At 42.4% G+C, this 26,485-nt stretch overlaps 4 protein-coding genes across 6 annotated transcripts; 2 read left to right on the top strand and 2 right to left on the bottom strand.

Annotated features, from left to right (window-relative positions):
• Nucleotides 1-1,521: 1,521 nt before the first annotated feature.
• Nucleotides 1,522-4,974, bottom strand: rxylt1 (ribitol xylosyltransferase 1). 2 transcript variants are annotated; one of them, XM_048257132.1, is made up of 6 exons: nt 4,768-4,974; nt 4,252-4,449; nt 3,772-3,874; nt 3,210-3,524; nt 2,631-2,801; nt 1,522-2,114 (listed from the first exon to the last, which is right to left on the bottom strand). In XM_048257132.1, the coding sequence occupies exons 1-6, from the start codon at nt 4,916-4,918 to the stop codon at nt 1,712-1,714; spliced, it is 1,341 nt and encodes a 446-aa protein (XP_048113089.1). In that variant the 5' UTR covers nt 4,919-4,974; the 3' UTR covers nt 1,522-1,711. The 2 variants fall into 2 exon arrangements, with proteins under 2 accessions (XP_048113089.1, XP_048113091.1); XM_048257134.1 differs by lacking the exon at nt 4,768-4,974 and adding an exon at nt 3,982-4,132 and having other exon boundaries at nt 4,252-4,387.
• A 283-nt stretch (nt 4,975-5,257) lies between these two features.
• LOC125303561 (cytochrome b-c1 complex subunit Rieske, mitochondrial-like) lies at nt 5,258-7,192 on the top strand. Its single transcript, XM_048257368.1, has 2 exons — nt 5,258-5,464; nt 6,463-7,192. Exons 1-2 carry the CDS (start codon nt 5,278-5,280, stop codon nt 7,071-7,073), a joined length of 798 nt encoding a protein of 265 aa, XP_048113325.1. The 5' UTR covers nt 5,258-5,277; the 3' UTR covers nt 7,074-7,192.
• A 6,796-nt stretch (nt 7,193-13,988) lies between these two features.
• On the bottom strand, nt 13,989-16,120 carry zgc:112052 (protein C19orf12 homolog). Of its 2 annotated transcripts, none has more exons than XM_048257264.1 (3): nt 16,026-16,120; nt 15,135-15,295; nt 13,989-15,010 (listed from the first exon to the last, which is right to left on the bottom strand). In XM_048257264.1, the coding sequence occupies exons 2-3, from the start codon at nt 15,292-15,294 to the stop codon at nt 14,745-14,747; spliced, it is 426 nt and encodes a 141-aa protein (XP_048113221.1). In that variant the 5' UTR covers nt 15,295; nt 16,026-16,120; the 3' UTR covers nt 13,989-14,744. The 2 variants fall into 2 exon arrangements, with proteins under 2 accessions (XP_048113221.1, XP_048113220.1); XM_048257263.1 differs by lacking the exon at nt 16,026-16,120 and adding an exon at nt 15,619-15,949.
• Nucleotides 16,121-16,218: 98 nt separating this feature from the next.
• Nucleotides 16,219-24,422, top strand: uri1 (URI1 prefoldin like chaperone). Its single transcript, XM_048256979.1, has 11 exons — nt 16,219-16,568; nt 17,497-17,531; nt 17,720-17,798; nt 18,589-18,724; nt 19,682-19,773; nt 20,192-20,252; nt 21,042-21,255; nt 21,983-22,238; nt 22,614-22,768; nt 23,637-23,880; nt 24,182-24,422. The coding sequence occupies exons 1-11, from the start codon at nt 16,497-16,499 to the stop codon at nt 24,362-24,364; spliced, it is 1,527 nt and encodes a 508-aa protein (XP_048112936.1). The 5' UTR covers nt 16,219-16,496; the 3' UTR covers nt 24,365-24,422.
• Nucleotides 24,423-26,485: the final 2,063 nt, after the last annotated feature.

Below are 26,485 nucleotides of genomic sequence, written 5' to 3'. Positions count from 1 at the left end.
ATTTATGTGGTTTCAGAATTTAAAGTAAATCCCACGCATGCATCTTGTTGCTCAAGGTCTTTGAACAGAGAATATGTTATACTTATGGTTCTTAGCAGACACGTTTGTCCAACGCACCTTACACTAATACACATTACATAAATATTAAAATTATAGTTAAGTCAAATGGCCAGCAACAAAAACTACCAATATTATTGATAGACTAAATAAAATGAACAAAATAATAACAATAATCATAAACATACAAACCACTACTCTATAAGGAAAATTAAGTAATTAGAAACAAAGTAAATGGATAAGTCTTTAAAGGCTTTTTGAAGATCCCAAAACTATCACTAGAGAAAGAGCATTGGGTAGGATAAATCATTCCACCCAAGAGAAATCACAGAGATGAAGAGTCTCTACTGTGACCTCGTACAGGACTGCAGAACAAGTCAATGCAGACATCATTCTTTCTCATTAACAAATCAAGAGAAAAACATAAGTTATCAATTATTAAAAAATAATAATTTAATGTGGTTGTCATTTCTCTCTGCTACAGCTACACAACAATTCCAAACACAGGATTTGCTTAAAAACTTGGCACATGAAGGCAAATAAATAATAATAATAAAAACATTGATTTGAATTAATGTCTGACTGACACATTTCAAAATGAATCAATGAATTAATGAATCATGCTTTACTTTGTTGATGACCGCCTTAGCATGTCAAAGACGATAGCACTATTTCTCAAAATATTAAAATTAATTTAATGTAGTGTTAACCATGCTTTACCCTATCAAAGACGACACACAAAAGATTAAAATTAATTTAATGTAGTGTTAACCACTCCCTATCACACACTTACTTAATCACTATAGTTTTTATTTAGAAGAAAAACAGGACTCTTGCCATGAATATGAACACCAATACAACTACTTTAAACTGATAACAAAACCATAATTAAAAAATACAAAAAAAACATTTACAGTAGTGTCTACCCCTGTTCAGTAACATACTAAGCACTAAATAGAGTACCGTTTGACTATTTGCCAATACTGAGTATACTGAAAGGTGCTTATTATTCCTTGCTTGCGCTGTCAGTGTTAATCTGTATAGTGTTGATGGACAATGCAACATGTAACAGCGGTGGGTGCAGTACGCTGACCTGAAAAGGGTTATATAAACAAATCATGCAAGCCATGTGGAGTAATCCTTGGGAAAATATTTTTTTCATAAAATGCTACTTATATATAAGGGATATTTTTTTCTGTTTCTCTGGCTGGCTAAAGTCAGATGGTTGTGTTTTGTTGTTTGGCATGGTAATATCACATTACCAGTACGTATAAGATTTTCCCAAACAGGTACAGCGTTCCATTTAGTGTGCAATACACACACCCATACAGTTTCTGTGGAAGTTTCCTGGTTGGATTTACAATTGTGAATTTTTAGAAACAGACCATGTATTTTGGTGACATCTGTCAGAAGACAATGTCAGCTATTGAAGCTTTACAAAAACAGTATGGTTTGCAGCAGCTGTATCATTGAGTCATTAAGAATATGTTTAATACACTACTGCTAAAAGTAATAAATGACATGTACGTAATATTTTAGTGCTTGGCATGCAATGGAATCAAATTGACAAAATGACAGATTCCCCAATTACCCTCCCTCGCTCTCTCCCAAGCTGACCAGTCACCAGTCCTTCCCTACAGCGCCCCCTAGCTGCTCAGCTGACTTTAAAGAAGGCCTCCTCCAGAACTTCGGTGAAGCGCTCCTTCATCTGCTGCCTGAAGCCGCTGTACCACTCCAGCAGCCTCCTCCTCCTCTCCTCCCTCTGGGCCTGGCTCATGGCCCGCTCCTTCTGCAGGATGGCCGGCAGCTCCTTCCAGTCCTTCACAAAGATGAATGGTGCGCCGGCGTCCTTGAGAAGCCGGAGCGGGGAGCCGTGTCCCTCCGTGCACCTGCCTTTGGTCTGGACGTCCTCCACCACGGGCAGCGAGCCGGACGCGCAGGCCTCGTAGATGCGGTAGCACTCGGCGTTCACGCCCACGGGGCAAAGGGTGAGCTCACTCTGCGCCAGTGCGGACTGGTACTGACGGAGGGACTCCGCCGTCTCCTGGGGCAACCACCTAACAAGGAAGACAAGCAAAGGGCACAGGGTAGACATAGGAGAGAAAAAGGAGGTCACACAGAGACTTTGCAAAGTAATATTTTAGTATTAAAGCAAAATGACAGAAATTCCAGCCTCAGCTGTGCTTCATATGTGCCTTTCGCTACAGACCAGGTTTTTCTTGGTCAGTGGCGTAATGCTTTTTAGATGGTGTAAGATGGCCATTTTTAGATAATGCGCCACAGCTTAGGTCTTAATTGCCACACCCCTGGGCGCTTTGTGTCATGAAAGAGAAGGGCATGGCGAAAAACTGTAAGATGTAATGGCATGTGGTGTAATGGTAAGTGTAAGATAGGTATATGTTTTGCGTCGTGATAAGAATACGCTATGCACTTAAATGTAAATAATATCAGAGCCAACTTTGACTTAAACCAAGCTGTATGTCAATGCTATGCAAAACACAACCCAAGACCTCTGTGTATAACTAAATGCACAAATGTAGACCCTACAAATGCTTAAGCAATCTGAGGCATACTTCTCCCGGGCATTGGTGATGCACTCCTTCTCAAGGTTCTCCTGTTTCAGGGTGGTCATAAGGGCCTCTCGTGAAGAGTTCTTGTAGACTGTTCCCAGAAAATTGCAGAGGTAAGGCCTAGTTGTGCTCACCAGTTGCGCACTTGGCATAATGACAGGGAAGTGTCTGTACCTAAAACACAGAGCAAAGTCAGAGGCTACATTAATTGATACCATCATAATGATAAGCTATTTGGCTAATAACATGACAAAGGTCTACTCATGACATGACAAAAGTCTGTGCAATTTTGAATAATATTATTCTACCATAGTGACTGACAACAGTTTTCAGTATTAAATATAAATGCAAGTTAGTAATAATAACGCACATCATTATAGGCATGAGGACATATGTGCAGAGGTGAGCAAGACAGCACTTTGTAATAGTAAGACTCAATTATCAACATTCAGAAAATGTGTCTGAGGTTAATGAACATGGCTATTCAGGCCTTGTGCTAAATCATGTGATGTCCAAATGTCTGAAACGGCAGAGTATACAGTATCTAGACAGCATGGACATAGAAGAGCAAAGGGCTCTTACGTAGCCACTCCAAGGGGCCACTGAAAGACGTCCTTATCGTTGACCCACGGGCTGTCGTACACCAGGAACAGCACATCGATGAAGCCGCCATGGCGTCTGAGGTACGGGCTGATCCAGTCATTGGTGCACTGCTCGCTTCCCAGCAGGATTACAGCCACATGGGTCAGGGTGTGAGCCTGTACCAGAGCCTGTGTGTGCTGCAACCACTGTGTGGAGTAGGAGATCTTCTGCTGCTCGCGCCCATTTAAAACCAGCACCACACTGTCTGTGTCAACAGGAATGTGCCCCTGAACCACAGCAGGGCCTGTATAAAAGCTGTGACACAAAGTGACAAGTAGAACAGAAACATAATTTTAGTACTTACATTTTTTAATGACACAGTGTAAGCTCAGCTGGCTATGCTATCAATAAAAGAAATATCACTTTAGCACTTTAAGCCTCTGGTGAGTTGTGCTGCCACATGTTAATATGTGAAGCAGGCAATGAGAACGCTTTGAAAAGCACATCTTGGTGGAAGCAATAATCTGGTGTGGTGTGTAAGCAGCAATCTGTTTATAAATACCTGAAATTGATTTTGCCTGACTGGATCTCCCCCTCTCTCCACTGGCCTGTTTTGTCAGTGGGATTCAGAGGACCCTCTAGTATATGCTCCCATAAATAGAGGCCTGTGACAGAAAACACATTTTCATTTTCAAAAGTGCAACGGGATAAACAATGGGATCAAACATGTCTAAGCATATGAATACCAACTCCAATTTAACAACATTCATACCAAGTAGCCTATTCAACAAAGCTGATGATGCACAAGGCAACTTCTTGAACAATGTTGCTGGGCAGTGTGCCGGAGTATTGTTGTTTGGGCACGTTCCCATTGGTATTGCAACTAATGTTTTTCTGGAGAACTTTAATCATCAGTAGGCAGACTGTGATCATCCAATCAGAACACATGAAACCAATTAGAAGTTGGGCTGGACAGTATAGTGCATTGCTTGACTATGCTTTGATTAATTTCATCCATGTTGGAGGTAAAAGGCGAAATTACCTATGGCCGCTTTGCCCCAGATCTGTACTTTGTATCTCTTGGGTCTGCTTTTGGCAATTAAGTCTAAATGCTCCTTGAAAGTATCTCGTTTATGCTGGATGTTGATTTCTTCCGCCAAATCGTCTTCTTCCCAAGGGTTCCACTCCTTTTCCACTGTGGATGGATTCTGTGCATGCTTGGGGTCAATTTTCGCATCGCCTATACGCAAATATATATATAAATATGTAATTTCTTAATGTATCTTAACACTCCCCAATCGATCAATGGGTATGCATGTTTACAAACACACGCTGTTAACATATGGGCTACTTATTATCAAAGTCAATGTAGTGAACCATATTACATGAAACAGTGCGTCCTGGCTATAATTAACTTCTCCGTAATAATAACATCCATTAGCTACTCAGTCAAATTAATTGCAGAAATAAGTATTAGATATATTTTCCTCATTAACCTACATTGGAAAGCAAGCTAACGTTGGCTGACTGTACAGTATTTGCATGATCTGAAACCTACCACCACCACCAGCAGACCCCTTTTTCACCACTCTGTGGACGCGAGACATAATTCTCTTACTGAAGAATACATTATATGCCGCATACAATGAAAATGCAACATATGCAGCTACAACAAGAACAACGATTTTTCGACGAAGAACTCTCATCATCTTTTCATGTTACCATCCTGCATACTAATTGCGTGCAGCGAATCTTGTTTACAATTTTGTCCAAAATCCTACTGACAGAGGACCCATCAGGACCACTGACGTCATTTTTGTGACTCCGGCCAGTCAATTTGCCTGCAAGAAACTCGTCAAAATGTCGTTTTAGGAAGACAAGTTAAGAAAATATTGAATATATATCTGGAATATATATGTGTAAATTCAAAGATTATTAAGGCTATGTTCGTTTTGAATTCACTCAAGGTTAAGGAAGATTGCATTTCCCAGGCAGGCACTCCTTGGTTATCTATATGTGTAGCTCCTCCCGCAGTATAGTCTGTGACGGAGTAGAACGTAAGCTCTCTATGAAGGTCGGTCGCTCGGGCAAAATGATGTCCCTAGCTTCTCGTTCTGGGGCTCTGGCCCCACACTTTCAGGCGACAAACGTTGCTGTAAACGGGACATTAAAAGCTTTAACAGCAGGAACTTTTAACAAAACTGAAAATGCGAAGAAAACCCTTGACTCCAAGACGAGGCCTTCATACGTCAACGGTATGGGTTAGTTACGATTAACGTTATGGTTACCCCACCTTGGCTAGCTGTTAGCAAATTAAGTTAGGTAACTGATAAATAACGCAGTATATTTGTACTTTTGGTCTAGTTGATAGACTGAGAAGTTTCTGTGGACACAAAGTGACCTGTTGTATAACATTAATGTTACGTTAAATTATGTTATTAGAAATCTTTGGCTAATATCACCGACCTTGTTAAAGTGCGATAACAACGTCATGGCAAGGGTAACGTTACGGCTAAAATAAATGCTATTCAACTGCATTGTTCATTATGGCTACATACATATAGGTACTAAACTAAATGTAGATGTGGTGTATAACCCATGGCATGAGACTGATTTGTAAACTGTCTACCCCTGGTTAAAAAAAAAAAAAAGTTGGAAGTGCTTGGATGTGGCTTTGGATTCCGTTCACATAGCTGCATAGAAGATGTGTAGTGTTGGTCTGATATACTGCATGAGTCCGGTAGATGTTGAAGATGTGAATTCGGTAGGAAGATCTATATAAATTAAATAAAACTGGGAAGGTGGTCTCATCAATTAAAGGAAACATTTTTGGGAAATTAGCTATTCACCATCTCCCCCAGAGTTAAATAAGATGTTACATACCCTTCTCGTCTCTCTGTGTGCAGTAACTCAGTCTGAAGCAAAGATTGTTAAACACCCACCATTAGCATAGCTTAGCTCATTGAAGTTGACAGTTCCAACTAGCCTATCTACCAAAAGTGACAAAATAACTCAAACATTGTTCTGTTTACATGTTGTGACTATATGTATCCGTCATTACCATCAGCTTTAATGATTTTAAGGAATTGTATTAGGCCTAGGTTTTGTTCTGCAGAGCATGTATCTTGTAGATTACGCTTACTTGCTTTAAATTTTGCTGTTATGATGACAAAGGAACTGTACGGTTGATTTGCTTTGCAGATTGATTTGTGTGGATTTTTTGTATTTATCAAATGTCTATGGCTTTTAAAAGGTTGCGCTGGAGTCCGATATGCCCACACAGACATCAAGATTCCAGACTTCTCAGATTATCGGCGGCCAGAGGTGATGGACCCTCACAAGTCCTCGCGGGAGAGCAGCGAAGCCAGGCGGACCTTCTCCTACATGATGACCGGCGCCACTGTTGTCGTGAGTGTCTACGCAGCCAAGACAGTGGTGACTCAGTTCGTTTCCTCCATGAGTGCTTCGGCCGACGTGCTGGCCTTGTCCAAGATTGAGGTGAAGCTGGGCGACATACCTGAGGGCAAGAACATGACCTTCAAGTGGCGCGGGAAGCCCCTGTTCGTGCGCCACCGCACTGACAAGGAGATCGACATCGAGACTGCCGTGGACTTGTCTCAGCTCCGCGACCCTCAGCATGACAAAGACCGCGTCCAAAATCCTAAATGGGTCATCGTTCTCGGAGTCTGCACCCACCTGGGCTGCGTGCCAATCGCCAATGCCGGAGAGTTTGGTGGCTACTACTGTCCTTGCCATGGCTCCCACTATGACGCTTCTGGCCGCATTCGCAAGGGACCTGCTCCCCTCAACCTGGAGGTCCCTTATTACGAGTTCCCCGATGAAGAAACGGTAGTGGTGGGCTAGACTAGCTAAGGCTCAAGACGGGCTGATACTTCCTCTATGTGTGTGTTCTGAGTTGCCTGTGTCTGGCCAAATCAAGTATAATAAATATTAAAGTATAATAAATATTCTTTTAACACATACTGGTAATGCATCCTGTCCTACTTTCAGTTTTGCCAATGCTCTTGTTCTACTTTCAGACTTGCATTCCATCTTTGTTAAAAGCATTTATGTTTCAGGCCAGTGTCATTGACAATGTATTTGACACCTGCACTTATTTTCCCCTTTGGTACCATTTGTTTGGGGATGTGTGCACACAGTAATCACACAGTAGGTGGAAGCGTAGTAGTTAAGAAGCTGGGCTAGCATGCCATGCAGTAGCCTGAAAAGTTGTGGGTTCAATTCCGGCTTCCACCGTTGTGCCCTTGAGCAAGGCACTTAACCAGAACTTGCTGCAGGGACAATGGCCTTGTAATATAATTCACACTAAGTCGCTTTGGATAAAAGCATCTGCTAAAATTAATAATTGTAAATGTGATCACGCCTGGTGCATACCTAAACATCCATACAGAGACACTTGTGTGAGGAGGTGATCTTACTCCAGTACCAAATGAATTCTGGAGCAGCTTTTTTGCGGTAGTGGTAGGCTATTTTCAAGATGCTTCCTCGAAGTGCAGTTGGCATTGTGCTGGTAGTTTTGTGATAATGTTCTAAGCACATGTTAAGTCACCAGATCAAAAAAATAGGACATAAAATATGGCTGTTAAGAAATTAAGATGTTATCAGATATCTGACTGTAGGCTTTGTGTGTGATGGGCAACCTTAATTCTTACATGGTTAATGCAATATTTTTTTTAATCCTTGTGAATGAAATCTAAAAGTCTAAAAATACATCTTGATTGCTTTGTCACAGCAAAACAATTATCTCCATGTCTTAAGTACACAGCTATCCCACAGCTTGCTGTTCTAATTTAGCCACTAGCTGTGATATAGAAAAGACATGGGGCCAGTGTTATCTTATGACAAAAAGGTAATTATAGATAGTCTGGCTTTCACCAGACCAAGCTCAATCTTTTAAGATTCAACATTGGTCTGTGGAGTCCGCTATGTATTTTCTACTGTACAAGAGGCTTGATCAACAGGCATAGTTCAAATGACTATCCAATTGCGTAGTCATTCACCAATCTGACCAACGAACCGGGTGACGTTTGCAGAGCGATGCGAAAACTCCAGGCTCTCCCACTATCGTCATCGTTTTAAACCTGCCAATAGTGCGCCAGGTGGATAAGCCAGCTTGTGATTGGTCCCGGCAAAATTGTAACAGAAGCAGCAGAAAAAGATGCATAGGTTTCCAGACTGATCTGCGGGGTGAAAAAGAAATTGGCTGGTTCACCCAGCCTTAATTATAGATAGAAGCCTAGAACCACATTAATCCATGGATTATAGACAGTGCTGCCCAATACATGCACTGAATGTTTGAATCGGTCTTCTACTCTGAATGAGAGTGAGTTAAGGTCATGACATCTACACACATGATTTGAGTCTATCGGATCGTTTCTGATCAATGGTAGGATATGGCTTTTCCAAACTTTTTGTAAGCCTTTCATAAGCTTCATAGTGGCATTTCCTAAAGTGGGAGAAGAATTAGAAGAAAGCGTAGGTTATGGGAACTAAGTAATCTAAGTAATTCCATAGACCCCAACCTGAGGCATCTCCCACAACAAAAGCAGGACAAGTGTTTCTGAACTGACCTGGATTTTTGTTAGTTAGATGATGTAAATCCAAAGTTTACACGTGCTGCCCACATGGCCTTTTTACTAATGTTATTATAAATGTGTTGGATAAAAGTGTCTGCCAAGCAAAGGTAAACAAAGCACAATCATTATGAGCCCTGAATAACTAATGTGGAATAGGCATATGGGCTAAGCAAAAAGTATACTTATAGGATGCTGTTATTTTTTTCTTTGTAGACCGTAATGTGTGAGTCTTTAAGTCATTTGGTCTGATTTGGCCATGACCAAGATATGGAAATGATATGATGAAAACCATTTGGTCAGCTTTATTATCTCACATATTGAAATGAAAAATGTTCAGCACTCCTGAACTGCTGTCCAATTGGTAATTCATCTACAGTACCCTCCAAATTTATTCTGAGAAAAAGGAAAATCTCATAAAGAAAGAAATATTTGTAAATCAGGGAATGGCTATAAAAAACACTTTGTTGAAAATTCCCATATTTACAGTTAAGACAATAATTAAAAGGTTCTTATCAACTGGAAATGTGACAAACATGCTTGGACAAAGACCCATGGTTATCTTGCTCCCACGCACATGGATTCCATAAGAACCACTGTTTGAGTTACAGAAAAAGGTATCATCTTCGGGTCACCAAGTTCCACAAAAAATCTTCAAAAGTGACCTCACTCCTAATAGGTTATTCAAAGGGCATGCCAGGTAAAAGCCTTTCCAGTCATTTAATTACAAATGTAAACGGCAGGAGTTACTGAATATACAGTGACTTTGTCTGGAAGTGTGGTCCAGTCAGATTAAATTAAAACGGCACTCTTTGGCAAGAAACTCTTTAAGTGGCTTTGGCGGAGGCCTACATAGATGAATGACTATACTGAAAGGAAGCCCATGCCTAATGAGAATTGTGGTGGAGGGGCTGTGATATTGTGGGGCTGTTTTTATTCCCAAAGGCCTTGGGAACCTTGTTAAGGTGCATGGCATCATGAACCCCCGAAAAAACCTGAACATTTTCAGAGGAAAGATGTCAGTCTCTGCCAAGACACTAAAAGTGTGTCCTGATTGGATCATTCATCAGGTCAATGAACCAAAACAAACATCCAGATCAAAACAAAAATGGTTTACTGAACACAAACTCAAGCTTTGGCCATGCCATCTCTGTCCCCTGATCTAAATAAACAGTGGGGTGAGTCAAAGAGGAGAATGCAAGTTTAGACCTAGGAATCTGGACGATCTGGAGAGATTTTGCAAAGACGAATGATCTTAAATCCCTTGCTTTGTATTCTCCAACTTCATGGGGTGTTATAGGAAATATTACAAGCAAAGGGAGGCTTAAGATAAGCAGGGGCGCCAATAATTGTGAGCAGCGTGTTTTTGTTAAAAATGTATTTCTTTTTGAGACTTTTCTTTTTCTCTAAATAAATTTGCTTCCCTTCAAGGCTGGATTTTTCTTACCTTTTTAATACCCGTTTTAGTCAACTTTAGCAGAGGTGGCAATAATTCTATTCTGGAGGGTACTGGGCTTCACACATACAAATCAGTCACATTTAGGTTAAAGGCTTTGGTGGGCAGCTCTTAAAGGGATATTCCACCATTTGGGGAATTACACTCATTTTCCACCTCCCCTTGAGTTAAACAATTGATTGTTACCTTTCTCCAGTTCATCCTGCCGTTCTCTAAGTCTGGCAATACCACTTTTAGCTCCAGCCTAGCATAGATCATTGAATCGGATTAGACCATTAGCATCTCGCCTGCTAGCATCACGTTTAAAAGTGACTAAGATTTCCGGTAATTTTCCTAAAACTTGTCTCCTCTCAAGTTAGAAAGTGTAATAAGACCAACGGAAAATGAAACGTGGCGATTTTCTTTTGATTAGTCTGATTTGACACAGAACTATACTCTCATTCAGGCGTAATAATCCAGTCACTAACCAATTTGTCTGCTGCAGCTTAACCTAGGTGGAAGTTAGCCTACGGGGACTATTTTCAGGTACTGCATGAAGCGACCATGGTGTTCCTTGATTATTACACTGAAATGAGAGTATAGTTTCATGTCAAATCAACTTTAAGTCCAAGATGAACCTCCCCATGCCTAATGCTGTGATATTGTGGGGCTGTTTTTATTCCCAAAGGCCTTGGGAACCTTGTTAAGATGGCATCATGAACTGAACATTTTCAGAGGAAAGATGTCCTCTGCCAAGACACTAAAAGTGTGTCCTGATTGGATCACACAAGTCAAAAATAGCCTCCCAGAGCTGCTGCTTGGATGTGAACTGCCTCCCATCCTCATAGATATTTTGCTTGATGATGCTCCAAAGGTTCTCAATTCACCTCATTCACCCGGCGGCCAGAACGAGGCTACAGGGTACACTTGCCATTACACCTCAGTCCAGCAGATGGTGGAGGTAATGCACTCTGTTTGTGAACTGCCAAACAAAACGTACTGAAGAACAGGCCAGCAAACCCATAGATAATAGAAAGCTAGATACTGCATTGGGCTCCAGCACGTACGTAAATAGCGACGCCATCTTGGTGGGGGCAACAATCACTGGAGGCCAATGGAGGAGCACGTGACTCTGACTGGAAATCAGACAGGTGTTAGCCTGACGAGCCAGACCCACATTAAAATGTAGGGTCTGGGCACTCACCGTTCGCAGTGCTGCCGCTAGGGTGCGTCTAGATTTCTAGGCTAGACAGGTGTCTGTGATTGGCTGCAAGTGTTGCCCATAGACAATAAAGGTGTTACCCCCACCAATATGGCGGCCGCGTTTACGATGCCACCTAATAGAACTCAACAGTCAATGTGGTATCTAGCTTTCTAATATCTATGAGCGAACCCTTCTTTTTCAGTGAGCTTTTTTTTGGCAGTTTGCAAACGGAGTGCATTACCACCATCTGCTGGACTGAGGTGAATATGGTTGAGGTCAGGGGAAGATGGAGACCACACCATGAGTTTCTCTCCTTTTATGCCCATAGCAGCCAATGACCCAGAGGTATTCTTTGCAGCATGAGATGGTGCATTGTCATGCATAAAGATGATTTTGCTACGGAAGGCCTGGTTCTTCTATTTGTACCACAGAAGAAAGTGGTCAGTCAGAAACTCTACATACTTCGCCGAGGTCATTTTCACACCGTTAGAGAGCCTACCTCTCTCCCCATGATTCCGACCAAAAACATCTCCGCCACCTCCTTGCTGACGTCTCAGCCTTGTTGGGACAAGGTGGCCATTGACCAACCATCCATTACTCCATCCATCTGGACCATCTTGCACGGCACTCATTCGTAAACGAAGCAGTTTGAAAATTAGTCTTCATGTATTCCTGAGCCCACTGGAACTGTTTCTGCTTGTGTGCATTGTTTAGGGGTGGCCGAGTAGGTGCATGCACACTTGCAAACTTCTTGAGGATCCCACACCTTGAGGTTTGCAGGACTCCAGATGCACCAGGTTCAAATACCTGTTTGCTGCTTTGCAATGGCATTTTAGCAGCTGCTCTCTTAATCCTGTGAATTTGTCTGGCAGAAACCTTCATTATGCCTTTATCTTTTAGCACTTTTACATCCCTCTCCCTATGCTACAGACCTTTTATTTATTTTCTTATTTCATCACACGTCAAAACACACACACACACACACACACACACATATATCTGACTTTCTCCAACTTTTGCACATCTCCATAGAACTTTTTATTTATTATTTTTGATTTCTCCTCCATCTACCCATGTCCTTGATTGCCTAGCCTTTCTGCCCCCCCCTACCCCCCATCACACACACACTTACATCATCACGGTCATCACTTCACATACATACATACAGCACACTGCTTGCTACAGTAAGCCTCCTCTACATACTTGCTGCACACTGCCCCCCCCCCCTACATACACAGCACATTATTTCATCAGGAAGCTTCTCCAACACACATCCCCAACATACTTTACAGCACACTGCCCCCCCCAATACACAGCACATTGTCTCATGAGGAAGCTTCCCCAACACACATATTGCACACTGCCCTCTCCCCACATACACAGCACACTATCCCATCTCCCCTGTCATCCCCCAACACACACACACCAAGACCCTGGCAGTTGGGTTAGCCCCTTGAGCCGTGGATCTGCCCAAGGTTTCTTCCTTGGTAAGGGAGTTTTTCCTTGCCCCTGTTGATCTTAGGTGCTCCTTGTTGGTGCCCCCACCCAATCCCAATCCTCCCCCACCTTTTTATGCAGCCCTTGCCACTTATCTACTAAACCCCTCTTCTACTGCACTTTTTTAATGCACCGGCTGACACCAGACATAATTTCACTGCATTTCTTACTTCCAGTAACTATATGCATGTGACAATAAACTTCCTTGTATCCTTGTATCTGCACAAACCCGCCTGTGCACTGAATCAGCGCAAATTTCTTCACGATGATCACGCATACGTTTTCGGGAAATATCCAATGTTTTCATACCTTGTCCAAGGTAGTGCACAATTTCACGCTTTTCAGCAGCAGAGAGATCCTTTTTCTTTCCCATGTTGCTTGAAACCTGTGGAATGCTTAATAATGTGGAACATCCTTCTTAAGTAGTTTTCCTTTGATTGGGCTCACCTGGCAAACTAATAACCATAGGTGTCTGAGATTGATTTCAATGATCCCAAGAGCCCTGAGACACAATACCATCTATGAGTTTAATTGAAAAACAAAAAAATAAATGTTATGACACTTAAATCCAATTTACATAAAAATGTGGAACACGGTTTATGAACACAAAGGTATTGTGAGGAAATGGAAAAGTTAATGAAAGGGTGCAAGGGTATGCAAAAGTACTCAGGCTCTGTAGTCTCTTCGTTATGTGGTATCGATGTGAAAAATCGATCTTCCTGAAACAGTACAGTAGAGGTGCAGGAGGAGTGTGTATCCAGACTAACAATGATCACCGTATCTTCCAATACGACAATGTGAAATTACAAATGCAAACAGATGTATGCACACACCTGATATGACAGGATTTTGAGAATAAACAAATCATTCATGATTTATCTATTGTTCTGGGTTTGTTGCTCCATTGTTCCACTGTGATAGAGGTACCATCTACCAAAGTAAGGTTTCATCACATACTGCCAAGTCAACATGTTTGTTTACCTGAAGAGATATAGGGCAATGATTCTTGGATTTTACCAGATTTAAAAAATAAAAAAAACTCACTCAAGTTAATGCAACTTATTTTTTTTTATTAAAAAACACATCACACCACAGGCCACACAAGTACAGATGAGTGACACAGTCTCAGTAGTTTGGGTCTATATTAATGTCTTCAGAAGAAGATAATCTATCATTTGTCATTAAAAGCACATCTTCATGTATGAAGTTGGACATGAAGTTATATTGCTGTGTGGCCTCATCTGTAACCCAATGGCATTCGACACAGCAAGAGCCTGCTAGGATTATTGCTTGGGTCTATATTACGTGATCACATAGGCTGTATATATACAGTCTATGCAGTCTATGCGTGATCAGATCAAAATATCAGATATACAGTTTCCAGTATATCCATGATGTCGCCGTCTTCTATTCTTTGGACATTCATTTTTTTATTCAAGTTTTAACCAGGTTGAGGAGTACAGTCTCAAATATGTGATTAGAATGTTCATGAACCGAGAGTTCCACACTTTGATGCGACAATTACCCTCAGAGATAAAGAACACTGAAACTACAGATTGTCTGCGTAGAATTCTAAAAGGAACTAGGAAAATAATTCACTCCTCAACAGGTTGAGTTGGGATGCCTCAATTTAGCTTCACACACAACCAGCTACAGATCCCAAACAACATATCAGTTCCGCTGCTTACTAGAGAAACAGGACACATATGCACTGTCAGCATCCAGATGTGTACACAGAGACCAGAGCTACAGCCATGGAGAAGCTGTGGTTAATCATGTCATTGTCCCCGCTTCCCAGCCCCCACTCAGTCAATGTAATGTATCTCAGCCTGAAGCTCTCGCTGCACATAGTTCAGTAAGGCAGCAGTCACCTGCTGTTTCAAACAGGCATTTCCCATAACTACTGCCATTAGCTGAGCCACGTCTGTCCACTGGATACTACCCAAGATGGACATCACATCTGCACAGAGCTTCTGCTGCTGGTCAGAGGTCATCTCCATGATGACCTGAGGAAGCGGTTTAAATTGTCCACTGGTCATCCAGCATCCCAGGAGCCCGCCAACGGCACCGCCTGTTACAGAGAGAGAGAGGCAGAAGAAGACCTGGTGAGGCAGCTTACATTCTGAAGTACAGTATCACTAAAAGCAAGATGCATAGATGTATTCTCATAAATTCACCTAAGAAAGACTACTCACCCACAGCAATGCCAAGGGGCCCTCCTATCAACCCCCCTGCAAAAGCAAGCCCTCCAGCTGCAGCTGCACCCTTCCCAGAGTGCTTCACTGCCGTTTTCATTTGTTGGTTAGCAGACAGTTCACAACACAGTCGCATAACATCATCCACCCGTTCCGTCATCCTGTCACGTATGTGTAAAGAAAAGTGCATTAGATGCGCTTCTTCTTCCAATTCAATTTTTCTAGATCGCCCCCTGGAGGCTGTCGTGGTGTTCTTCAGTTTACTAAAAAAATTAACTTCAAATTAACGTCTGACTCTCATTTCAGGTTCTTCAATGCTGTGTTCTTTGACATGTATACGCATAGGCTTAACACGTAGTTGATAGTTTCCTAGGCTACTAGTAGGCCAGTCAAACTAGTTATTCCACTCCTTATGTCAACGTAGGCATACAATTAGTTTTTATGGGCAAAATAAAATGAGAATTAGAACGATACATTCACCCACCTTTAAATTAAACAAATACTCCTTGACTTCGATTTAACGCTTTAACGTTTCTTGACGTTTATCAATCGGAAACATTATCCCCGTTATGCCCTATGAATAAGAAGGAACATCAGAAATCACTGAACGCTTCTTCTTCTTGTCCTGTCATGGTCGCAAAGCTTCATGGGAGACATCTTCGCTCACTTCCTGTGTTGCTTTGTGGTGATGATGTTGCAAGATCAGCATCATTACACATTACTTTATCAGAGAATTTCTAATATGCACAGCAATTGTTTTAGTATTCATTAGCCTACTACGTTGCCTGAGCACTGCAGCCCATGTTGTATCGGAATGTTTTCAACTAACAATTGAAATCAGACCTCGACATTTATTATGTATGGTATTTTCACAATCATAGCCTTACGTACTTTGCTGTCTCTGTTTGGTGGTTTATTCCATAGTTTGGTCAGAGCCCTCTCTGGTTTGGTTATGTTTTGCTTTTTTTGGTATGCCTTACGTGCTCTACGTATGAGGGGGTGGGGCACTATTGGCACAGGAGACCAGTCACGTGCTCTTAACGTTGTTGTGGTTCAGATCATTTACCCAGAGTACACTAGTAGCAAACTGAGGGATATGGCGCAGGGGCATCGCTGAACATCGAAGGGGATTTAATTCCGTGGAAGTTTCTGAAAAGGTGTCGGAGTACTAAAATGCATGTGTGAAATGGTCTCACTATCGGAATCTTGGACGACTACGGCATCATTGATGAATAAAACGTGGCTGGGGTTAAGGAATACCTTCCATTGCATTCATAAACATTTCTTTAGGACTCACAACCCTTGAGTTGTCTGTGATACAGATAAACAGCAACTAATTCATTTTGTTCAACACACAATAAGATGGCTGGAAGAGTAACAAGGAGTAGCGATTTAGCGCTAGATGTTGGCAGACTTCAAGAGGAACATAAAAAGGTAAAACGCTTGCCTTCTCAACTGAACGGTAACGTTACGTTAGCTAACCTTGTAACGTTAGCTAGCTTTTCTGCAGCAACCAACCGAAACCTTCCACGCTGCACGCATCTCATGCCGTGTGTGTTATATATCGCCTTGTCATTGGAGTTCGAATGTTGGATTTTGGATGCAATTGTTTAGCTCTTGGTTGCCGTAAGACCATACATGATAGACGTGTGGTTATAATCACAGGTAAAGGAATCACTAGTTGGGAAGGTTGTGGTTCTAGAAACTTCCTTATCACATGTTGCTCATCATTAAACGTGGACGTTGGGATTTTCTTAACCAAGGATTCACTTTCACTTAAGTCTTTAGCTTTGCTTTAACGAGAATGTAATCCTCGAGGCATCGATGGGAAAAGTCCGAGGGTCGGTCTGTGAAAGGTTTGCACGAGAACCTTAAAGGTTACCCCCCCTGAAAAAAATGAAATTATTTTTCATTCATCGCGTAAATAAACTGTAGAGAACTCACAAGTTTGGTACTCTATCATGTAACCTTAATGTTTGACATGAGGTATAAGCACTACCAACTAGGATTTGGACAGATGAATTTTCCAAGAATGTATTAATCTAATGTATTATCCTTATTGTAGAAAACAAGTTCCTAGTGCAAACGAAACTAAAGAAACGTCATAAGAAAGGTCCCATATCATCACCTTCCTAAAACAATTGCACAAGTCATTTTTTTGCCCAAATCATCATTATTCATTTTTTGGTTAAGTTTTTTTGTTTTTCTGAAGAAGAAAAAAAGACTTATGCCATTATTTTAGGAAGGTGACGATATGTAGGTAAATTTATGCAACCGCCATGCTTTTCGACCATCTGACCCCTATAGCCAGGAAATGCATGGTAGTTAGTAAGTAAATAATCTGTCACTGTTTCAACAACAGGTGGTGAAAGGATGTGAGGGCCAGATTGAACACTGGTAAGTGTCAAACCAAATGGCTGCATTGCTTTGCATCGAGGCCATATTTCTGAAGGGGAAAAAACGTTTTTTAAATGAGTGATTTAGTACTTTAACAGTTGAAAGGAGTCGTTCATTATAAGGAGGTGGATTGGTGTCATAAGAATTTGTATATGAAATGATTAAATTTACTCTTCTCTATCTCTCAGGCAAAAAGTGGTAAAGGACTATGATTCTCTTCAGGAGCGCCTCCAAACCCTCCCCGACCAGCTGTCGTACGACATCACGGTATGTGGAGCATCAGGTCCACTAGGACATTGAGGGTTGTCTGGGATGAGGAGCTGATCTCTGGAGGCAATCACTATTAAGTGCATCCGATCCGTTGAAACCCACATTTTATCTGACTAAATTGTGAGGTCTGTGTTGCGTGTTGCCTGTCAAGCACTCTCAAATTACCCCCCATCATGCAGGCTAGTCCTTCATGATTTAACATAAGCTTGTTTGCGTCACGTTTGACTAAACTGTCAGATCAGGTATGGGTTGAAAAACAGAGCTATTCTTGTACACACATACTTTTGCAAATAGGAAAGAATTTGTCGCCGTCATCCACATACCTTTGTGTTTGCTTCCCCTGAGGCCACTAAAAGACAACCCTTCCCTCATCTCAACAACACTGCACAATGTCTTGTCTCTCTCCATGTTTAAAGCTGCAGTTGGCAAGTCTGACAGATTGAGGGGACTTAGCCAACATTTTGAATGTTTACAGCTCTCATGCCCCTCCCCCACTACCACGAGCACCCTCTCATCGAGTTTGTGCTCGTCAGTGCGCACCAGACTGTGATTGACAGTCAGATCTCACACAGCCCTGCTCTGATTGGGCTAGAAGAACCGGGAGCTGTGGATTTTTGCAAAACAAATAACAGGCTCTAGGTGGAGGTAGAAGTGCAGGGTTTTTTCTAAAACCGGCTGATTTGTTGTTCTGTCGGAGCATAGTGTCGGTCTCAGTGAATATGATTAAAAAAAATCTTGCCAACTGCAGCTTTAACCCCCATCCTCATTTTCCCCTCTGTCTCCACAGGTACCGTTTGGGCCTTTGGCCTTCATGCCAGGAAAGCTGGTTCACACCAATGAGGTCACTGTTCTGTTGGGTGACAACTGGTTTGCCAAGTGCTCTGCCAAGCAAGCTCAGGACCTAGTGGAACACAGAAAGAAATGTGAGTTTCAGTGTGCACCTTACTTATGCATGCTCTGGTTTAACAGCAGATAGGCCTAATTTCTAGAAGCCACCTAAAGATTTAACAAAGGCAAGGACATGTTCTAGATCAATAGACACGTATTGCTTTTAGCAATCATTTAAGATGCACTGGAAAGGACTCTTGGAAGAATTATATGTATTATAATCTTCTGTGTGGATGCTACTGTTCAATTCATCAGCATGTATTTGATGCTGATTCTTAAGTGGTGCAACAGTATTAGTTTCCCTGATCCTTTTGTATATTTTTGATGCTGTTTTTTTTTCCAGTATGTGTTTGATGCTGTTATGACTAGTTTTAACACCCCTGAGAAGCACTCTCTGAGCGACATGAATGCTTCTGAAATGCCAAAGGGCAGGGGCGTTGGCGAAGGTCAGCTGTGTGACGTGTCAAACATGGCACGCCTCTGAAATGAGATACTTCTGAATACTCAATATGTGGAATATGGTGGGGTCAGTAGCCCATGTTGTGTAAATCAAGCCCATGCCGATCGCCTCAAAACAAATCTGTACCAATAGTCTAGAACTAGCCTAATATATTTGACCACTTTGTAGATTACTGGTACGTGTAGTAGTGGTCAAATATGTATGGCTAGAACTATGAAGATTACTAGTTAGTGCAGCATTTAAGGTTATTATGGATTAAATTGTATGTCCAGCTTGAGTTTGCCCACAGAGTGATTTCCAGAGCAAGATTTAGATCAAGTCTCTGTCTAATTCTGACTTGGGTTTTGCACCCTTAGCATAAATATGAAACACTGACCAAGGCTGAGGTTCTGACTCTTTAGGCTGTTCACATCGTGACCTTTTATTAACTCCTTCACAGACGTTTGGACTGCATGGTTTTGTATTGTGTAAAGTGCATTGTTATTGTTTAACTGAACACATCATTTAGTTTTTTTCCTCATCACGGTGACAGGTGTGAAGCACACACTTGATGACTTGCACAAAGTGGTGAAGAACTTTGAAAACCGAGGACGCTTCACTAAAGACCTGGAGAAGCTCTCAGGGGTAGGTTCTTGTCTCAAAGTTTAAATGGAGCTCCCTTAAAACTTATATCTGACCTGAAACATTACTATTATTATCATTTACAATCGGCAATCTCAGTCAATTATATACTTTCTAATCCAGTTTCTTGATCTATTGCTTTTGTCCAAAAGTAAATGAATGCACCTAGGTGATACTGTTCTTGCTAGTAACGTCGTTGTCGGACTCCTTATCAGTCTACCGCAACCCACACATTTGGGCAGCCGAACTAGGTAGTGTTAGGTTCTAGACTTTTGGACGTGTCAAATGTCTCTTTCTCTAGACAAAAGGAGGAAAGGAAAGGAGTAGAAAGGTGACCCATTCACAGTGCTGTCATAGACCGTATATTTACCGTCTGGTAACGTAGTGCCAGATCTCACTTCGGTTCCTTTTGTTTGTTCAGGGCAAAGGGGACTATGTGGACATCAGAGAGGAGGTGGTGAACGAGGAAACGTTGACCAAAGGTAACGTCTCTTTATGTATATTTAGTGTTGCTCTGTTGCTTACTTATGTCTTTGAAGAGTAGTTCAGGCTGTCCATTTCCTGCTGTCATGATGTACTGTATGCAGGAACTGCAGTCTAGGCCAGAGAGGTATACTATGAAGCAAGGTTACTGGCATACCCAGGTAACTTCAGGAGTAACCGCTGACCTCCAAAGAACTCATTACTTTAGAAACAAAAGCTGCTCAGTGGAGTGTTCTTTTAGAGATCAGTGGTTTCTCCCAAAGTTACCCTGGTTTGCCAGTTACCTCGCTTTGTAGTACAGCCCTCAGTAGAGTTTTTTACATGATTAATATGTTAAATTATATCTAATTCCATTCTTGATGCTTAATAATAAATGTATAATCTGATAGTAAAGTAAATATACGTCATCAGTATTCCGGCGCAGGCTGGATGGTGGAAGTCTACAATGTCAGAGTACAACAGTACGACTTATTGAAGGGCTGATAGTTACAATACAGAAGTAGATCTGAACAAGAGCTAAACACACTATGCACAATATAACAGATACAAACATATGACTTGTACTTTTTAGACGGCTATTAATACATGAAATGTCGTCATTTGATGAGTTTGTTTATGAAAGAGAGAGCATTATATTCTGTTTTAGTGTTGTTGCTTTCCTCTTCTCTTTATTTTTTCTTTCATGCCAATTATCAGCAGGCCTGAGAAGCAGGATGTTGTGAACTGTGGATAACCGTTTGATCTCGAAAGTGTCATGGGTTTGTGTTCACACGGTCTTCTCTTGTCAGGGAAGCGGCGCCTGGCCCACAAGCCCCACTCTAAGCCCAAGATTGAGCACGTGGTGACTCTGGAGGAGGAACAGGAGGTTGAGGTCGAGGACTTGGTGGGAGTAGGAGGATATGAAAGTGGAGACGGCTGCACGGGCGTTCTGTCCGAAGAGGAGCTCTTGGCTCGGCTGGATGCATTAGAGGCTCAGGAAGAGCAACAAGACGAACGTGACCGGTAGGAGGCCACACACACACACACACACACACACACACACACACGGGTGAAGTCTCTCACAGTAGTCTCACGGTAAAGCCACGGTCCCAGAAGCAACACCGGAGGGAGACCTATGGGCATTCCTAACATGTGGTCAACAGGTTACAGACCCTGATCAAGTGGCCAGACAGACTCATTTGTTTCTGCAACGTATGTCATGCAGCCTTCAATCCTGTTGGTAGTCTGCAGCCACCTCGCTCAGTTTTGCGTAGATAAATACTCTAGCCTATTATCACAAATGTAAAGACCACTTTTCTCTTGCCGCTGTAGATGGCCACCTCTCGTTAGGTAGCTGGTCTTTTTGTCAGTGTCCCTTATTGCCTTTGTGACCAAGGCTTTTGTCCTTAGAGCTTAAACCTCAGACTCTGTGTGTCTGTACAACTGCACACAGACCACACATACACATCACTCCCCTTTAAGGCATGAATAAATCATCAAAGATGACTATAATTCTCCACTGCCTCAACGTCGTCTCCCTGAACAGTTTATGTATGTGTGAGTGAAAGTAGGTTTATAAAATGACTCACAAAGCTCCACTCAAGCGGTCTGAAAAGAATCAAAGCATGTTGGTCCTACCCACAGCTTTTATCATGGTGAAATCATACCAAAGTTCTAATCGTTCATCTACGGCATGCAGAGACCTGTCTCATTGTGAAACGGCCTCCGCCTTTTGAATTCTTTCTGGCAGGATGTGTGACAGCACGGACACAAATGGGGAGGACACCTCGTCTTCCTCAGAGGAGGAGAAGGAGAAGGAGGTCACGGGCGAGTCGAACAGCAGCCCTCCAGAACATTGTGCGACCACCAACACACACAGCAGCCAGGTCAACGGACTCTTGCACACACACCCCGAGGAGGATGAGGAGGAGGAGGAAGACGAGGGAGAAGAGGACCCCAACGCTCTTCCAACCATCTACTTTTCTCACACCGTGGAACCCAAGAAGGTCAGGAGCTAGTTAACTGTGTCGTATAGATTTGTTCTAACAGGGGAGAACCGTTCCACTGAGAACGAGGACCTTGTCGCTTTCAGTAGCAAGATGGATTTCAGTTGTTGGGATGAAGCTCTCAATCTTAATCCTAAATTCATAAGTTTGCTCTATGAAATCAATGTAAGTATCACTTGGGAAGATATCAAGGCCTTTCGGGGGGTTTTTTGGTTGTAATGATGGTGCCATTAATGAAGTGGTGGATTACATTACTGTCGTATGAGGGAATACATCAACACATTGGATCCTGAGACTTTTTTGTAGCGTCATGTGTCCTCTCTAATCCCAGGAAGTGCTCTAACCTGGTGCTCTTCTGTCTTCACTAACTCGCAGGTGCGGATCAACACAGGGAGAAACACCATGCTGAAGTTCAGTGAGCGGAAGGAGCAGAAGGAACAGGCCAAGCAGAAGAAGAAGAGAAATGGCAAAGCCAACACCCGCACGCGCCGCGAGCACCACAAGATCACCTCCCCGGCAGACATCTACAGGTGATCCAGCACACTAGCCTGCATGCTCTTGCGGCCTCCTACTTTTCGTCTGAAACACATTTTCTGGTCTTGGACACAGTCACTCTAAATCTCCTTAAGAGACTTGAAGACCGGTGCTTGTTGTCTTTTCGGTGGATTCTCTTGAGAGTTTCATTGCATTGCTCTTTAGGATGCTGTCCAACGTGTCATTTGTTTACCCTTTTTGAATTGTTATGCCACCAATTCTATCCATCTTAGGTCATCTTGTCTATCACTGGACTTAGACCAGTGATCTTGTGCATTGGCAACAGCAATGCAACTAAAAGCTGGGATTGTTGCAAGGGCAGCCTAGCCTGGGTGTTCCCATGCTGCCTTGCGATTTGATTCACGCTGCTAAGGCAGCCTGGAGACCATGGAGCAAATTTTCGCCTGAGATAGGGAACCAATCACAGAACAGGGGAAAAGCAAGGCGATGATGAGCTATGCACAGGCGCATTTGATAGACATCCGTGGCACCCAATAAACGGATCTGGGCATTTTTTTCAAATACGAGAAAATGAACGTTTGGTTCCCAGACCACGTCTCATTGAGAAGTGGTGGCGCTAGCCAGGCTAAGGGCAGCCAGTGTTGATGCTTGTGGTCACATGTGGTTCAGACAAGCTTTACATGGATCTGGAGAATAATATAACAAATCGCTATCACACCTTAGATGCAACACTGGACAAAAGTTTTCAAAAGTGGTAGTACGGCTCATTCAGTTGTCATCCATTTACAGGTCAAATATAATGTTTGTGATTCTGCTTACAAATTGACAGTATGTATGCTAGTCTAGTATGTCTGTGTTAACTTATCTGTGTGTGTGTGTGCACATGTGTGTACACAATCTCAGGTTGTTTGTGGATGTGGTGAATGGCGAGTTGATCCCACGCAAGTCCATCCTGAAGTCTCGGAGCCGTGAGAACAGCGTGTGTAGCGACACTAGCGAGAGCAGCACAGCTGACTTCGAGGAGCGCCGCTCAGCCCTGGGCCGCACATTCAGCCACGATGACGTCATGTACAGCGACACCAGCGACTGCGTCACCGAGGAGGACAGCCCTCCTGGCATCCCACTGCATGCTGGGAGCCGCTTCGAGGTATGAGGGCGGAGGCCTGGGGGTTACTGCGGTGCTGCCGAGACATTAAAGTGATGGCAAATGATTAGGCAAATAGTCTTCCTGTATAGGACAGCAAATGTTACTTTTTAGGATAGGGAAACTTCAAAGACCCATTTAAGAATATATTTTCTTTCCTCACTATAACGTTATTTATTAATGATGGCATTATATTGAAATGCTGTGCACAATCTACATTCATTTTGCCCATAGTGTCTTTCTAAATGCAGTTGCTGTTGTAGGTTCTTGCTCATATTGGTGTCATGTTTGCATGTGTTTGCAGGCCTTCTCTGGTACAGTGGTGGAGAAAGACCCAATACCCTCCTCCATACCTCATCTGACCTTTGCCCCGCCCGCTTTACCCACAATCCTTGAGCGCAAGTCAGAGGAGCTGTGCACCGAGACCCCTCAGGAGCCACCCAAGCGAGTGTCCAAATTCAAAGCTGCCCGGCTGCAGCAGAAATGAGAAGACACACACACACACACACACACACACACACACACACAAATACACACACACAAATACACACACACACACACACACACACACACACACACACACACGCACAAATACACATCCCCACCTTTTTTTCTTTTACATGACCCTCAGCTCTATGCCCCTGTACTCTTTGATCCTCGTCATCCACCTCATGTAGGCCTTTTTCCATTTTGCTTTACCCATCCTTCCAGACCATGTAAGCACTGTAGTCATGTTTTCTGACCAAACTGCCTTACAGCAGGTCTTTCTAGATGCTTCCAGTCATTCTAACGATCAGCTCAACCTATTGCTTTGCTGTGAGAGAGAATAATAATAAGGCAAGGCGATGGCTTTCGTCGGACCGATCTCCATAAGATCACAACCCTCTATGTGTGTTTCCTCACCCTCGGCTCATAGTCTTTTCCATCTTAAAAAGTGCATGTTCCGATCCTCTGTGTGTGTCCTCACCATCGGCTCATAGTCTTTTCCATCTTAAAAAGTGCATGTTCCGATCCTCATCCGTACAAGACACTAGAATGCCATGATTCATTTCTGTGGCGGTTTTGCTGAACAAGCTTTGTTTCTCACTGTAGTGGGATGTCCCACCGTCAGTGACTGGTTGTAATGTTCACATGTGAAGCTCACTGAGGAGACTAGGCTGACCGTCTGATTCCCCACCACCATCACCATTTCCAGAGGGCCTTTCTATGTGTGAGCGGGCAGTGGAAATCGACTGCAATATCCCTTCTACTCCCCTACCCCTCAGTTTCTCTGCTCTCAGCTTTTGTAGACCAGTTTTGTAGAAGACAGTAGTTTTGTACTCTCACACACACAAACCTGACATTCTTTCACGGATGTGGAGATGTTCTGTATCATATTGATGTGTTTTATTAGATAGTAGGTAGATCACGCTCTTCTTGCAGCTTCTGTGCTGGTGTCTGACATATGCAATGTGCTGCTGTCGCCTTGCTGCTACGCCTCCCTGCTCTTTTCAGCTCTCGTATATGTTACCCTACTGTAGAGATGGAGGTGTTCTTTGTATAAGTAGTTATTTTTGCGCCCCAAAATCCTGAATTAGTTTATTAATAATAGTCTGAGGGCGATAATGAATTGGCCAAGCCCCGGGATTTGTATTAACACAAGGTTTGTTATGGGAGATTCACAAAGTTGATATTTTGTTGTGGGTTTTTTTTGTATCCTCTACACTACGTTTCTGCTGATTGATAAGACAATGGCTTCAATACCAAACAGCCTCCTTGCACCCCTTCTCCGCTCTCTCCTAGTCTTTTGACCATTTTGAATGTGGTGTACACCAACTCTGTTATGACTGAAAAAAAAAATTGTTGCTGTGACAAAAAATAAATACTTTTTGCTGGAAAGATGATTTGATTGTCGTTGAAAACAAAACTCCTTGTGCACCTCAGCTCTTTCTGTTGTGTTTTTTTCTGTTGTTAAGATTTATGATTACTGTCATTTAGCAAAAATTGGATGCTAAGCAACCGCTCTAAATAATGACAGATTTAATGTGATGCCATGACTTTGTAGAGGGATCAGTACATTAAGGATGTTTTGTTCGCTTGATCGCATGCTGTGTATCGTGAATAACTCGTAGGTGAAATTGAGTAAGCCATTTTCAAGGCAGAAAACTGAGTTGGTCAATGCAATTTGCTGTGCTATTTAGGGGAGCGGATGTTCAGCAACGCTTGACTGCTATGCTGTTATGTGGAACCCATTGGAAACCAGTAGGCAAAGCCTATTGACTAGATCACTCCTGGACAAACATCTGCATTCATACAAAGTTTTTTTTTTTTAATTCTGTAATTGATGAATTCAGTGTCCTTATCCTTAATAAGACATGAAGGACTGTGGAGGAGATTAATAGTATGGTGAGTAAAACAAGACATGGGTTAAAGTTGTAACAACATTTTCTGGGTATTCCTTTTCCAGATATCTTAGGGAGCATTGTTTGTTTTTTGCCTCCTGGGTGAATCATCTCAACCTTTCCCCTTTGTTAATTATGCTGCAGTACATATTTCAAACCACAGGAGGGAGTTTGGCTATATCAATTTTTCGGAATAACAGAAAATGGTAGTAGCATATTACACAATT

The sequence above is a fragment of the Alosa alosa genome, chromosome 11 (genome assembly GCF_017589495.1).
Source record: "Alosa alosa isolate M-15738 ecotype Scorff River chromosome 11, AALO_Geno_1.1, whole genome shotgun sequence".
Lineage (NCBI taxonomy): Eukaryota > Metazoa > Chordata > Actinopteri > Clupeiformes > Clupeidae > Alosa > Alosa alosa.
Note: the sequence above shows the minus strand (reverse complement) of the source record. Positions and strands in the feature narration are given on the sequence as shown.